A 16907-nucleotide genomic window follows, 5' to 3' on the forward strand; every position below is an offset into this window, starting at 1 on the left:
TAGAGGCGGAAGCCTAAACGCGTAATTTCATATTTTTATATTTTTATATTTTAATTTTTAATGCAATGCGGATGCGGTGCGTGCCAGCTCATATTTATTTTTTAATTTTTAATACAATGCGGAGCGTGCCAGCTCATACTTATATTTTAAATTTTTCCAGAATTGAGAATTAAGACATCTGTTTGATTCGTTGATTCCTACTTGGTTTTGTTGGCTTTCTCTATCCTTTTGTTTGAGCTGTCTTTTTTTTTTTTTTTTTTTTTTAATTTGAGTTTTGTGAATTTCTCATGAAGTTAGCATTAATGTGAAAAATGGAAAGAGATTTATTCTTTATTGATAGGAGTAGGCAGATTAATCGATTATCGATTATTAGCTATATACCGGTTTCAACCGAACTGATATTAACCGTAACCGATATACCGATATTTTTATTGGTTAAATTTTTTATACCGATATACTTATCAGTTCGGTGTGTGGTTTGTGGGTGTAATTTTATTTTTTTTCATTCTCAGCCCTTAGAAGCTAGAAGATAAAAGCAAGAGAAATTAGTTTTGACCAGGTAGATCTTCCAAACAAAAATACAAACAGAATGAAATAAAACTACTAACCCCGAAATCAAATAAAGATACAAAGGTCGAAATATGAGCAAGGAGATGGGGCTTTGTAGGGTAGGGAATGAGAGAATATACGGCGTTGAGCAAAGAGATGGGGAGAGAGAGAGAGCATACGGCGTTCTGGTTCAGGAGAAGGAGAGCCAAATTAAAGATGCGAACTTTGTCGAGGAGAGAGAAGGTGAGTCTGATGACGAGAGCAGTAAATCATTCGTTCAATGGGGGTTGTTAGATAGGTAAATTGATTGAAAATCTGACACGGACCAAATTTTAGTTTAGTTAGATACGCATGTGAACCGTGAAGTACATGAGATGAGTAGGTCGATCCTACGCGGTTGGGATAATATAAATATGAGTAAAGTCTATTTAACCACTTCAAATTATTACTTCACTGTTAATTAATCTCTCAAATTATTAATTACAATAATTTATCTCATAAATTACTAAAATAATGATAATGTACCTCCCAATGCTAGCAAAATGACGAAATTACTTATATAAAATTTTTAATAAGACAAAAATACCCTTAAAATTTTGAAAAAATAAATAATTTTTTGTATTTTTGTTTTTATTTTAGTAAGGGTAATTTTGTAATTTTTTAAAAATTGGAGATACATTATCATTATTTTGGTAGTTTGGTGGGGAAATAGTTTAGAGGGTAGATTATGATTAAGGTGGTAATTTGAAGAGCTTTACCCATAAATATTCTATTTTATTTTTAATGCCACCTCATATTGAAATTTTAATTTTTAATGCAATGCTGTGCGTGCCAGCTCATGGGTTGCAAAATTAAAATATATTTAAAATAAATAAATAAATAATTTTAAAAAAATTGGGATGGTTCCAACCACCCATGGGTGGCAAAATTGTTTTAGAGATGATTAACATACACATACAATAATTTTCTAAATTTTCTAAATTTTCAGAAGAAATAGAACGAAAGAGAAAAAATAAAAAGACTTGAGTAAAAAAATAAAAAAAGAATCGATGTGCATGAATATGCTGATGCCTCATGGAAACCAGCAGCTTGTTTTACATAGACAAGCCATGAGAGGTAGTGCTCGTACGTGTTTTTTTTTCTTTTTTTTTTTTTTCAATCAATATGGGAGAGGGGAATGAAAAGCAGCATTTGCTGATAGGGGTGGGCAAAAACCCACCCAACCCGTAAACCTATCCCGTCTTGCGTGGATTTTAAGTATTTTTTTGTGAGTAAGGGTGGATTTCTCCCAACCCGTACGGGGTGGGGCGGGTTGCAGGTTTTGAACTTTTTTCCTTGCAGGTACTTGCCCCGCCCAGACCCGCATAAGTATAAAACAAAAAAATCCTAACCCTAATCATTTTTTTCTTGCGCCGTTTCTCCTCTCTCTCGTCTCTCATGTCTGCTATCTCCATCTCTTGCTCTCTATGGTCTCTCTGCTCTCTTTTTGGTCTATTCTCTCTTTCTTGTTAGCGACTCTCTTTCTATCTCTTCGTCTACGTCACCGCTCGACATCCTCAGTCCACGGGCTACTGTGCCACTCCCACCTCTAAACCACAATCCAGGTTTTTTTCTCTCTCTCAAGAAATCTCAAGTTCTTTATCCCGATTTCAAGTTTTTTTCTCCCCCGTCCAAACTTAATTCCAAGTTATTTGGTTTAGGTTTGATTCAAGGGTTCTGATGTATGGGTAGTGTAACTTGTGTTTGTTTAGGAGGAGAAGAAACCTGCAGAGGAAAGAAAGGAGAGGATATGAGGAAGAGATAACCCAATTTGCACAACCCGCCCCGCAACACTCGAACCCGTGCAATTATTCTTCATTGTGCTCGGATGGTGGGTTAGAATTTCCAGAACCCGCATTGTGCGGGGTGGGTGAGAAAAATACCAATACCCGCCCCGCCCCTACCCGTACCCACCCCTATTTGCCGAGGGGGAATTTGCTGAGCATCCACATCAACTCTTGAAATTTTAGTTAAATTTAAATTTTAAAAATGTAATTTTTTAACTATAGCTAGTCACTTTTTAAAACTATCAAATATCAAACTCTCTAAATATTTTTCTACTTTAACTAAATATTATTTTTTACTAATAAAAGTAGTTGTCATGAAACTCACCTACTTTGATTCTATGTGAGAAATTTACCAAAATGCCACCCCAACTACCAAAATAATATTAAAAAATAAATAGTTTTTGCCTTTAGAGTCTTTAGATTTGAAGAGGAATTAAAGCAAATGTAATATTTAACATTTGATAGAGAGTTTGATGTGGGGGCTTTTTGTGAATTTTATTACAATTTTTTAAAAAATGTTAGAAATAAAGAGCTTAACGTGGATGCTGTTGATTAGTCTTCTTCACCTCCTCGGCCATATTCATGCACCATGTAGCTTTTCATTTTATTTTATGTTAATTGCTTTTTCCGGTTAGAAGTGTTGGGTATTATAATCTTATTCAATATTTATTCAACAAATTTGATATGTCACTGTTAATAAATTATTAATTTTTTTATTTAACAAATATTGATACAATGATTAATTGGTTGTTTGATAAAACTATAGTATTATGTATTGCTAATTCTTTTTTAGCTAAATTTTTGCATAGAAGTGTCTTTTTAGGAATCTGGCCGGTGGATAATGCATTATTTCTGAAATCTAGTAACACTCAAAACTATAGTATTATGTATTGCTAATTCTTTTTTAGCTAAATTTTTGCATAGAAGTGTCTTTTTAGGAATCTGGCCGGTGGATAATGCATTATTTCTGAAATCTAGTAACACTCAAATACACACTCAAATAGGAATAATATGAGCGTTCAACCAATATATGCAAAATTAAAATTATGAAGCAATAAGCAATAAATCATCAAAATATATAAAGCAGTAAATCAAGCAAATACATATATTTTGGTGACAAAAATGAAACTTTTTAGAAACTGTTATAAAAGTAAAACCTCTCCGAGGCAATTAAACCCAATAAATCACTATAAAAAAAATATTCCAGAGATTACAGATACGGGGACACTTACAATCATTTGCAAGTCCTTGACTTTGTAAGATCGACAAGTCTCAAAGTTGTCTCCTAGCTCAATCTTCTTCATGTGATTCTCCTTTATCAAATACTTCCAATAGACTTCTCAACCGTTATTTACAGAATACAACTTCAAAATAACAATCACTCTAAGAGAGAAACGATGTATAGCTCACTTACATAAAGCCACTCTTAGCTCAGCCTCTTTCGAACTCTGAGGCTGAATTTGTTCCTCCACAGTTCTATATATAAGCTACAAAATCTCTAGACCTAAACCCACACAATTTAATCAAATTGAACGTAAATTACACAGGGCATCCGGACGGGGTATATGCACATTCAAACGAAACTAAGTTAAACGCACTAAACCCTAGTTCTCTGGCGCAATGCGTCCGGAAGGATTGCAGACGAGCTTGCAAATGAGACTCTCGTGAAAAACAGATTTCTAGGAGCGTTCAAACACTATGCAGACGAGCTTGCAGATGAACCTCTCTGAAAATCTTCTCGTTCGCAAGGCCTTGCTTCCCATTCGAACGGACAAACATGGGGACTACTTTGGCACTTCAATATTGACAATACAAAGATATTTACATTTTGGTCACCAAATTTAGTTAGGGTGTCAACCTGGTTAACCGGGGTCCCGGTTATAGGCCGGTTCTGGTTTTACCCAGTCCTATAACTGGTTTTTTAAGAAAACCATGGTCACCTTCTTCAGCAACTTTCTTGCTGGACCCAGCCACAAAAATCTTGTATCTCAGTCCAAGAACATCATCTTCTCCAAACAAGAGCAATCTTGTTTTCCCATTATTACAAACACTCAAGAAAACATCCAAACCAAAACTCAAACTTCTCTATGAAATCAAATCAAAAAATTAATAACCCAAAACTCCACCATTCATCCATGGCAGAGAACACCCCAGCAAAACCCAAAAAATTAACAACCCAAAACTCATCTCCCTCAGCAAAACTGGGCAACACCCAGAAAACCTGCAACCCAAAATTAACAACCCAAAACTCCTCTCCCTCGGCAAAACCCAGCAAAACTCCTCTCCTTCAACAAAATCAATGCCAATACATAAATGTATTATGTATGGACAAAAAGAGAGAGAGAGAGAGAGAGAGAGAAAAGAGAAATAGAAGGAGAAGAAGAAAGTCTGTGAGCTCGGAATTCCAAGCTGTGTTATGTGTATTGTTGATGCACACATGTATAGGCGTGAAGATGAGAGAGAGAGAGAAAAAAGAAGAGAAAGAGACAGAGTGTGTGTCTTAGAGAGGGCAGCTGGAAGGAAGAAGAGAGGCGTGAAAAGTGAAAACCCTAAGTGGTAAATGGCTAAATACCAAAAAAAAAATATTAATATATATATATATATATATATATATATATATATATATATATTAAATTATTAATATAAAATATTAAAATATATTATTTTATATATATAATTATATATGCACCCGGTTTTTACTGGGTGCCAAAAACCGGGACCGAAACCGGGGTCCTGGTTTTTTTTTTTTTTTTTTTTTTTTGTAACCGGAACTGGAACTGGGTCCTCGATTTCCCAGTTTTCCGGTTCCGATTCCTGTTTCCCGGTAAATTTTGACAGTCCTAAAATTTAGACAACAACAATACTAATAAACTCTCTCTTTGGCAATTCGATGACAAAAACCAATAACCCGAGACAACCCAAAATCCCAATCACAAGCACATAAAAGATCTCATGGTTGGCTAACTTCTCCCATCATCTCCAAATATTCATTCCCCATTTTTGTCATAAATTGACAAAAAGTCCCATGTTTCTTAAAACACTCACAAAATACATCAAACATATGTGGAACATGAATGCTTAAGGTTATTACCAACTCAAAACTACTTATGATCAAAATTTGAAAAATGCATGTAGAAAAAAAATATCATGAATAACATAAACAAACACTCCCCTTCACTGTCAATGCACGACTCAATATCAACCAAGACACTTGAAATGAAAAAATAAAAATAAAAATAAAAAATCCTCCCCCTCAACAGTCAAGTAAACATACATGATACACACTCCAATGACTCATGTTTTTAAGCAATGAATATCTCAAAATATTTTCAAATATTCAAAATATACATAAGACTTGAAATGACAAGGACATCGTTTTGTCATTTTTTTATTTAAAAATTTGAGATATATTTTTATACGTCTTTTTAACTTATAATGAAAAATGATGTGTTTAAATTTTAAAATTAAATTATAATAAAGAATCATGCGTATAGCGCGGGTTATAAGCTCAATACTCTTCAAACAACTGTAATTGAGTACTAAGTGTATTTGTGGGTTGTTTATTTTTTCAATTTATAATTTGTTTGAAGGTTTGTTCTTTGATAAAAATTGAAGCTTCTGAATTCAGATAATAATTTTTATTTTTTTTATTTTTAGTAGACTAATGGAAGATTATAGTGTGTTTATTTGATTGTAATGTTGAGTGAAATATTTTGTTTTATTAAGTCGTCATAAAAGAAAAAAGATTTTGTTTATTTAATTTGCTCTGTATTTGATTTAGTTTAAGGTTTCTATTCAATCGAAAATTTCGTGCTTGGATTTATCTTTGTGATTGATTATTTTTAGGGGAAAGTCCACGTATGCCCCTTAAACTACCACCCAACTGACAATGCCCCCAAAACTTTCAATTGTGATAATGTCCCTCCAAACTACCAAAAATTGTCAATGTTCCCCCCAATGATGAAACTGCCTTTAGTAAAATAAAAATAAAAAATACTAAAGCTTCTAGAAAAATCTAAAACTAAAAAAAAATATTTATATATAAAATCCAAGGGGTGGTAAATTAAGAAGAAGAAAAAAATCGTTTTATAAGAAAAAAAGCTAAAAAAATTGATATTTTTTTTTAAATAAAAATTTCAGTTTTAAAAATTAAAAAATTTTCATTTAAAAAAAATTGTTTTGTTTTTTTAAATAAAAAATTCCTCTTTTTTTTTTTTTTTTTTTTTTAAAAAAAAAAATCGTTTAAATTTTTTTTTTTTTTTGTGAGCCTTGGGTGTGACATTGACAATATTTTGGCAATTTGGGGGATATTGCCACAATTGAAAGTTTGAGTGGAACATTGTCAATTAGGTGGTAGTTTGAGGGGGGGTATGTGGACTTTATCCTTATTTTTATGTTTGTTTTTTAAAAAATTTTATTTGTATTGAAATATAATAGGTATCACACTAATGAGATTTTAGGTTTTAATTCATTTGAATATTTTATTGTGTATATATATATTAATTGTTTAACACTTTTTTTGAAAGTATTGAAAGAGATTTATTTGATTGCATTAAATATTGAGTTAAATATTTGTTTTATTTTGTACTAAAAAGAATAGATAATATTTTGCTTATTTTGCTTTTACATTTTTTGAAATGATTAGAACGTTATGCGTTTTATTTATTTTGTTCAATGATGTACTGGTGCAAAACCTTTAGTATATCTTTTCATTGAAAGAGACATGACAGATTTTTTCACATGAAAAGTAAGATGATGATACGTTTAAATTTTAAAATTAAATTATAATGAAGATTATGTTCTATATATATATATATATATATATAAAAGTCGAGTTTTGATGTAGAGAATGCTTAGAATTGTGACACATGTCCATATTATAATTGCGATATGTGTCCATATTTATTAAAAATCTTAAATTTTATTTTGTATGATTAATTTATTAAAAGATTTACCGTGTCCATATTTTTTAATTGCTGTTTTATTTTGTATCATTAATTTATTAAAAGATTTGCGACATTAATTTATTAAAAGATTTGCAGGTTCAAAATTGCCTGAAGCAAGAGGTCTCCAGAATTCTACCTTTCCTGAAGACGTCGACGTTCCTACCACCGTAACAAGCCCAAAAATCTCACGTCCACAGCAAATAGGTTTTGTTTCCTGCTTCTGCAATTCTCAACCCTTCTTTTAACACCATGCTTGGCTTATGAGAACCAGTCAAACTTTAAATTGTCCCCTGTTTTTTTCAAGCAGATTTCTATAAGTTCATTGCGGAAGAGGACGATGATTTGAAGTAATGTGAGAAGCGATACCGGGTAGAATATTACTGTGGTCGTTTCAAATTTCTATAAGTCAATCGTTGGGTTTTAGAAGAAGAAGAAAAATTGCCTGAAGCAAGAGGTTTCCAGAATTCTATCTTGCCTAAAGACGCCGACATTCCTACCACCGTAGCAAGCCCAAAAATCTCACATCCACAGCAAATAGGTTTTGTTTCCTGCTTCTGCAATTCAGGTAAGACTCAACCCTTCTTTTAACATCATGCTTGGCTTCTGAGAAATCATAAGAAACAAAACCAGTCAAACTTTAAATTGTCCCCTATTTTTTTCAAGTAGATTTCTATCAGTCCATCGTGGAAGAGGACGGTTATAAACTAGTATATATAATAGCCGAAACACCTCCCAGAAGTGCCTTAAAATTGCGACATGTAGCGTGAACCCACCTTTTTTTTTTTTTTTTAAGGCTAAACCGACTTTTTAAGGCATAATTTTTTAACTGATTTTTTAAGAGTGAATCGGTTTTTTACTTAAAAAATCGGTCATTAAATTATGTATTATTAATGTCTGACTCAAATAAGGAAACAAACAGTATAAATCAAATTATTATGTATTAATATGTTTAGTCACTTTAATATGCATATTAAATACGTTTAGGATTCTCCGAAAAAAAAAAAAAAAAAAAAAAAAAATCTGTTTAGGGTCTCTGATTTAACCGGTTAATAATTTTCCATATATAAATTATTGGCAATAAATTCACACTACAGGCTCACTAAATTCTAGGCTCAATCGCCAATAGGCCCATAAAGGTATTAATCAAATAGCAAGAGGTATTTAATTAATTAATAGAAGATATATTCCAATCATGATTATATTGGAATATAAGTCTACAAGGGATCCGAAATAGGAGCTTAATTCTAACTCAAGCTCCCATGAATCCTAATTCAATACAAATAGGAGAGCTACTCAAACTTATCTCTAGAAGATAGCTATTCAAGTCTATCTCAACTCTTCAAGAGACCTAGTTCAATTCTATCTCAACTTTCTATGAGAATAAGTTCAATTCTATCTCAATTCTCTAGCCTATAAATAGGCGCCTACTAAAGGTACAACATCATACTCTCTCATATAAGAAATTGTAGATTAGAGCTCAATTAGTCCATTTAAGCATATTGAATTATTGTGCATCGAAGCACAATCTTTCTGGCATCAGAGTGTCCACTGTGAATACGCTGTCGGACCCTTTTGACGTTTTTTGCTCTTTTGTAGTGATTTGGAGTGCACGACGACGACATATTGTAGATCTTGAAGGCCTCAAAGAACACGCAATCCACCATAGGAAAAATTGTTATAACATAAATTATTCAATAAATTAACTATTATTAATATCAAAATCAAATAAGAAAACAAATAATACAAATCAAATTCTTATGTATTAATATGTTTAGTCACTTTAATATGTATATTAAATACGTTTATGATTCGGTTTAGAGTCTCTCAATTAAACGGTTAATAATTTTCAAAAATAAATTATTCAATAAATCAAGTATTATTAATGTCTGAATCAAATAAGGAAACAAATAATATAAATCAAATTATTATGTATTAATACTTAATAAGGTGTAAAATTGACCCAGTTCATATCTCTCTCAAATACTTAAATATGTGTTTCAAATTTTAATTAGATAAAACATGCATTTAAATTGGTTTTATTTGTTTAGGTTTGACGAACAATTAATTAAAATGTAGGGTTTTCTACAATAAAATGGTGCTATTAGCTATCCACCCAAACCACCAAGCACACTACAAAAAAACAAATTTTTTTTGACTGGAGATTTCTGACGTTTTTTGGTGTCCGACGTGTGTAGATTGTCAGAAACATAGGTGACAGGAAAAAAAATTTCCTGACGCGTCAGTGGGTAGAACGTCAAAAAATTCTGATGTTTTGCTATACACTACGTCAGAATAATTTTCTGACGTGGTAAGTGTTTGCACGTTAGAATTTTCTGACGTGATATTTCACTCCCACGTCAGAAAATTGAAAAATTAAATAAAAAATTAAATTTTCTTTTTCAAAATTTTTTTTGGAATTTTTTTTTAATTAAAAAATTTATTAATTCAAATTAATTTTCAACTAAATTTTAATTTTCCATTTTTTTTGGGAATTCCTCTGCATGGCAGCTCCCTCATATGTTTCTCTGCACCATGGCCGGCCACTCCCGTTCTTCTTTTCTCAATTTGTCTCTCTCTCTCTCTCTCTCTTCTTTTCTCCAGCTCTCCCATTTCTCCATTTAATTTTCTCACTCTCTCCCTCTTCTTTTCGATCTCCATGGCGTAGATATGCACCATGGTTTGAGTTTTTTAAAATATTTTCAAAAACTCAAACTGTAAACATCTTCAAAAGATTAAAACCAACCATCAAGAAATTAAAAAATCAATCTGAAAAACTCAAAAAATCTTCTTATCGATCTTCTCCTCTTCTTCTTCTTCTTCTTCTCTTCTCCTTTTTTTTTTTTTTCCTTCTTTTTCTCTTATCCTTTTCTTTTTCTTTTCTTCTGCTTTCTTCGATTTGCTGCATGCTTCTCAATTTTTTCCCTTCACCTTATGTTTTTCTTCTTCCTCTAGAGGTGCCGTGCAGACTGCAGAGAAGCAGGGAGATTGAGACAGGAGAGAGAATGTGCTGGAAAAAAAAAATGAAGAGGGAAAAAGTTGAGGGGAAAAATAAAAAGAGGGAAAAAAGTTCAAAATCCCGCCTATTGGCCTTAGGGGGCCAATTGAGGTAATTTGCTGATGTGCCAGGTGTCGCACGTCAGGAATTTCTGACATGCGACACCTGGCCCTATCAAAAATAAATACAAAATTATATATATAATTTCTGACGTGCAACACCTGGCACGTCAGAAATAAATATAAAATTATATATATATGATTTTCTGACGTGCTACAGTGCCACGTCAGAAAAATTCTGACGTGGTAAATGTAGCCACATCAGAAAATATATAATTTTTTTAAATTGCTAAATTTGTAATAATTTTTTGATGTAGAAATAGTACCACGTTAGAAAATTAATGACGTGACAACAAAATATGTACTGTAGCCATGTCAAAAAAACCCCATTTTTTTTGTAGTGACATGAGGTCCATTAGTTCTAAAGCCATTCATGGCTCTGTAAATATTTTTTGGTATAGCAGGTTAAGGTGACAACGAATCTCAGTAACCACAAATTTTAGCTTCGTCTATGCAATAATCATTTTGGTTCAATTCTTACCAGAGTGGTGAATTTGGTGCTTGGAAATGTATACTATTTTTTATCTAATATATTATTATTTTTGAGAGTGAGTTTTAGGTTTAAATTGTTTTTACTGAATCTCTCTTATTTTCGTATGTATTGTCTTTTATATCATATATTATCTCTCTCTAAAACTCTCCATACACCATGCAAATTCTACAAATTCACATAATCCAGCCAATTAGCAATCTATGAATTTCATTGGAGCGAAAGAAAGTATTCAAAAAGATAGATAGTTATTTTTTATTATATGAGTATTTTCCATTTTTCGTTTGTTTGTCTTTATTTCTTATAGTTTTGTTCTTTCATTTCCAATTTTTTTGTTTTAATTTTGATATATTATGTTTTATTTCTATTTTAAAGCTTTGTTTCTCTCGACGTAAAATATTTTTGGCAAAAAATATTTTCAGGGAAGTTATGTCAAAAAATATTTTTCAGAGAAGTCATTTTTCCTGAAAATGTTTTTTGTCAAAAACATTTTACGGCGATTAGCGCACACACAGAAATTGAAATTTTTTTTATATATATTTTTTCATTAAATCATATTAAATTCTAAATTACGAAAATGTTCCGACCAAGTCTTAGAGGTATTCAAACCGAGTCCAGCAAGGACCCCAACTCACCCGGGACTCGCCCAAACCCTGCCTATACCCTATTAGGAGGGTCAGCTTGAGACCCTGGAAGGACCCGCCCAAGACCCGACAAGAACATTTTTGTAATTTAGTGTTTAATATGATTTTGCATATACACCAAACACCGGAAAATATTTTTTCAGGACAATGTTTTCTGCTGAAAATGTTTTCTAGGAAAATATTTTATGATGAAAACATTTTCTGACGTCGGGGACCCGACTAGGACCCACCTAATTTTCCGTACATGCCAAATACCATAAAAAATTTTTCTGTCGAAATTTTTTTCCGACGAGTCCCAGGCAGGTCTTGGGTGAGTCCAAGTCAAGTCCAGAGCGAGTCGTTGGCGAGTCTCGGGCAAGGTCCCTGGCGGGTCTGGTTGGGTCTCAATCAAGTCCCAAGCAAGTCCCGGGCGAGTCCTAAGCAAGTCTGGGGGGTTCTGGTCAAGTCCTGACAAGTCTAGGGCGGGTCCCGGTCAAGTCCATAGCAGGTCCCAGGCAAGTTTCATCGGGTCCTGGGTGGGTTCGATTGGGTCTCAATCAAGTCTCGGGTGGGTCTCGATCAAGTCCCTAGCGGGTCTTGGTCAAGTATTGTGCAGGTCCAGGCGGGTCTCGTTCAGGTCCGGTCGGGTCTCGAGCAGGTCCCAACAGGGTCTTGAGCAGGTCCTGGGTGAGTCTCGATCAAGTCCCGGGCGGGTCCTCGACAGGTTTGGGTGAGTCCTGTTTAGGTCAGGTCTGGTGTCAAGCGGGTCTCAATAGGGTCTCGAGTTGGTCATGGGCGAGTCTCGGTCAAGTCCCAAGCAGGTCACGACGAGGTCTTGGGCAGGTCCTGATCAAGTCCCAATGAGGACCTGTGCGGGTTTTGGCAGGATCCGTCGATTTGAGAATGAGTTGCTCAAAGTCGAAAAATAGTACCATTTTCTGAAAATTAAAGAGTGATTTTTAGTCAAAAGGAAAATATTTTTTATTGACCACTATTTTACATCATAGTAAACACCGTAAAATGAAAAAATCATTTTCTGAAAACTATTTTAAATCAAAAGAAATGAAGCCTTAAAACAATCTTAATTGTCCATGTTATAATTGTAGATATGTGGTACTTCCACTGTACCGCATAGAAGCCAGATCAGTAATCACAAGAGGGAAAAAAAATTAGAATTTTCCCAAGTGAAGACACAATTAAAAAAATAAAATAAAAGGAAACTACTCAGCTTTTGAATTGGATCCTCAGCGAAATATCTCGGATCTTATTGTGAAGAAGATGAAAGTCTTTGTTAGGGTTGAGAGAGAAAGCCGGTGGGGTGTTCGGTTTTAGGAATTGGGGGTGAGGCTATTTTTATTTTTTATTTGTTTTGGAGTAAACAATCTCGCTTGCATACTGCGACTGCACGGTTGAGATTCAATTTCGTATTTTCTTTTTAACTCAAACCAAGTGGTAGAGAAAGTTTAGGCAAAAAAACACCTTTTTAACATGGTTTCGATGGAAAGACACCCACGGGCCACATCTATTTCTGTTTTTTAAGTACATATAATATATCTCGATTCTCACTTACAAAATAATATATATATATATATATATATATATATATATATATATATATATATATTTCCTTAAATTACTAAATCCATTCAAACTACTGAAAGATGTAAATCTCCCTTAATGGCAAAAATATCGTTTTTTTATTTTTATTTTTTTTAAGTTCATATATTTTCCTTAAAAGGCTGATGTCCCTTCAAACTACCGAAAGACGTCAATCTCCCTTTAATAGCAAAAATATATTTCATCCCCTATTAGCCCTCTTTGACCCTAAAACCAAACAACCACCACGCTCTCTCTCTCTCTCTCACACCCAACGAAGAATTTCATCTTCTTCACAATCAGATCCAAGATAGTTCACTCGTGGATCCAATTGGCAAGGTGAGTTATTTATTTTCGTTATTTTTTCTGATTTTTGAGTATGGTGTTATTATGGTCAAATTTGGAGTTGATTGATCTAATTGTTACACTGGCCATATCAATTCTTTTCTGATTGTGTCTTCACTTGGAAAATTTTCAATTTTTTTTTTTAATCAATGGGATTCTTTTGTTGGTTTTTTACCCTACGTTTGGATGCCGTGGAAACGGAGAATGAAAACGGCCGGAAAATATGGGAAAACATCTCGATCTGGGGTTGGTTGTTGGGTTGAGAATAAATGATTGAAAATCTCTATGGTAGTATAATATTAGTGATGTTGCTGTTTGTTTGACACAAGTATTTCTTATTATCATTTTTTCTCAAGAAAATAAATTTTTTGAATTTTCAGATTCTCGATCAGCTTTCACCCAAATTCCAATGAATATGAATAAAGCTCTGACTCTGAGCAGGAGGGTTGGGATGTTAGAATTGTGTAAGTTTCAGATGAAATCGTATATTTCTCGTCGTTTTGGCACATATATTGGTACTTCTCTGAAACCATTCTTAGAAATTAACGAGCCCCATATGCGCTTACTTGGCCCATGGCCTTTTGATCGACGTGTAGTACCCGTTACTGGATATTTAACCTGTATCTCACAACCTTTCGATCCGTGGGAGAAAAGATACTTCAAACCTCTTCCGATATCCACAGGAAACCCATGTGTGAATCTTTTTTTGTTTGCGGGTCCTGGTATCTGCATTGGCTGTACTTATTATCTATTGGATTTGGCTTGGAACCACAACCCCCTGACCACTTTGAAAATTATCCTCTACATGCCAAAAATACCTAAGCCTAGAGCTTACAAGAGTTTCCACCGTCCTCTTCTTTGGCTTTACCATAAGCATTACAAAACCTTAGCATGCAACCTGAGGTCCTTAGCTGAGTGTGGATATTTGAAACATTTGCCTTTACTTCTTCTTCAGTTGCTGCAAAGTGACGCAAAATTTGAAACTAATTATTGGATTATTGATAGGGAATCCTCAAATGGCACTTTCATAAATGCCTATCATGGGGATGACGATTATCGTTTTATATACAATCAGATATCAGATCTCTTCAGTGAGTTGCTCAAGTCTGATCTTGAGTTCTTGAAATCTGGCGATCTTCATAAAATCAGCCTCGTAGCTAAGTTTTGCCCCTCCCTTAACACATTTTTTGATTACGCAACACTTATGTGTGAGAGCATCGCCAGAAGGCTCTTTCCCCAAGATTTAGATCTAATATATAAGAAAATTTCAGAGCCTCATTACGCATATAGAGTCAGAGATCGTCTACGTAAAGAAGTCATTGCCCCTCTTCGTAGAGCTTTAAACTTGCGCGAGTCTCACATTCCAGCCGGGGAGGTTCTCATACAGGAGACTCGTTTGACACACAATAAAGACACACAACATAACGAAGCTCTTCTAACATGCACTAGAGAAAGAAACATGAATTTCAAAAACTGTTGTGTGAGGAAAGATGCAAATACAAAGATCCCAGTTGAAGAATTACTTCCTCACAAGATCTTGTGTTCTCTTTATGATGGCAGTTGTGCCGAACTTGCTAATTTACAATGGAAGAAAATGATCGAACACCTCACAATGAAGGGGAAGTTGACAAATTGTCTTGCATGTTGCGATGTCTCACCTAGCATGACTGGGTTTTGTACTACAGTTAGCATTGCACTTGGGCTTCTAATTTCAGATTTGAGCCAAGGCCCATGGAGAGGAAAGATTATGACATTCAGCCATGATCCTCGGCTTCAAAAGATTGAAGGAATTGATCTACAAAGTAGGACTGATTTCATGGAGACCATAATGGATTGGGGATTGGAAATAGATCTTCGAAAGGTGTTTCTTCACATCTTGGAAGTTGCAGTCAAAGAAAACATTGATAAAGACCAAATGGTGAAGACAGTTTTTGTGTTTACTAGTATGGAATTCATTGAAACTTGCTGCCATGATAATTGGAATATTGATTATCAGAAAATTAGAAATAAGTTTTATGAAAATGGATATACCACTCTGCCCGTTATAGTTTTTTGGAACTTATTAAGACATCGTCACAGCTTCTCCTCAGTAAGAGACTTTAATGCCTTGAGGAGATCAGGTTATGACTTTGGGTTAGGTATAGTGCCAAATGGGCCTCAAGGGGTAATTCTGATTAAAGGCTTTTCAAATGAATTGTTGAGATTGGCTATAGAGAATAATGGGGTTATGAACCCTGACACCATCATGGAAATGGTCATCTCTGACAAAAGATATGAGAAAGTCATGGTTTGCGATTAACAAGAGAAGCTATTAATTATATTAGCTCTTATTTTACATACCCATTTTAGTAATGGTAAAATATTTTATTTTCATTATCGACATTATGGTTGTTAATTTGAGAGAATTTGAGGTTTTGAAATAGATAAGTGGATGAAAATGGCTTTCTTAGTGAAACGTGCATTTTCTCGTTTCTTCATAGTTTTGGTCCCTTTCTTTTATTACTTGTCCTGTAACCATAACGAAAAGGTATGTCAAACAAGTATCACTTCACGTTAAATCTCTCATCATCCTAGAAGCAATCGAGTAAGCTGTAAAGCAAATTAAAAGCATTCTTAAAATTAATTTGCTTAAAAGTGGGAGCAAGCTTTAGCGAAAGACCAAGATGAGGGAAGCGTTTCTAGATAACATTAACTACTAAATAAAACACATCTTAGCAAGGAAACAATTTTACAACTTGATTTGGATAGATTTGCCTCAAGAAGCGATGCCGTAATATTTTGACCCAAAAAAAAATCAATCATGATTGGAATTATTGTAGACCGATAAAGCATCTGTGTTGGTAATTAGGTCTGCATGTTTATCATGATAACTATACTTATTGCAGATTTAATTACTTTATTTCTAATTTTTCTTGAGCAACTATTCTTAATCTCAATCACTGAACTAACAAGTTTGAGACTTTGAAACAACTAAAAGAAAAGAAGTGAATTTAACTTATTTTCTCATGCTTTCTTGGTAGCCAAAACAGATACAAAAAGACTAAAAGAGAGATAGAGACAAAATCGAAGCATTACTTCCGCCATGACTGGTCCGATGAGAGAAAATCAAAATCTCGCCTTTAATGATGTGAAAATGGGAGTAGAATAAATTAAGAAAGAAGAAATGAGGAGAAGAGCGTAAAGGGTCACTCCTAAAATCAATACCATATCAAACAATCAATTGATAAAACATTCAGCCAAACAAACAAAATAATATTTGCCATCATTCAGAAAATTGAAAATTGTAGAAAAGCATTTATTGTAAGCACATGCATAGTTCACAAAATATCTCCTTTAATTGGCTGAACCCATAGACGATACAACATAAAAAAAACACACACTCACACACAAAATCTTCTTTTTAACACCTCTTTTGGCC

The 16907-nt window shown here is 33.7% G+C and overlaps 1 protein-coding gene across 1 annotated transcript; it reads left to right on the plus strand.

Annotated features, from left to right (window-relative positions):
• Positions 1–13291: 13291 nt before the first annotated feature.
• LOC148582991 (uncharacterized) lies at positions 13292–15788 on the plus strand. Its single transcript, XM_088511766.1, has 2 exons — positions 13292–13483; positions 13870–15788. Exon 2 carries the CDS (start codon positions 13899–13901, stop codon positions 15786–15788), a length of 1890 nt encoding a protein of 629 aa, XP_088367892.1. The 5' UTR covers positions 13292–13483; positions 13870–13898.
• Positions 15789–16907: the final 1119 nt, after the last annotated feature.

This window comes from Corylus avellana, chromosome 11 (genome assembly GCF_965113065.1).
Source record: "Corylus avellana chromosome 11, dhCorAvel1.hap1.2, whole genome shotgun sequence".
Taxonomy (NCBI): Eukaryota; Viridiplantae; Streptophyta; class Magnoliopsida; order Fagales; family Betulaceae; genus Corylus; species Corylus avellana.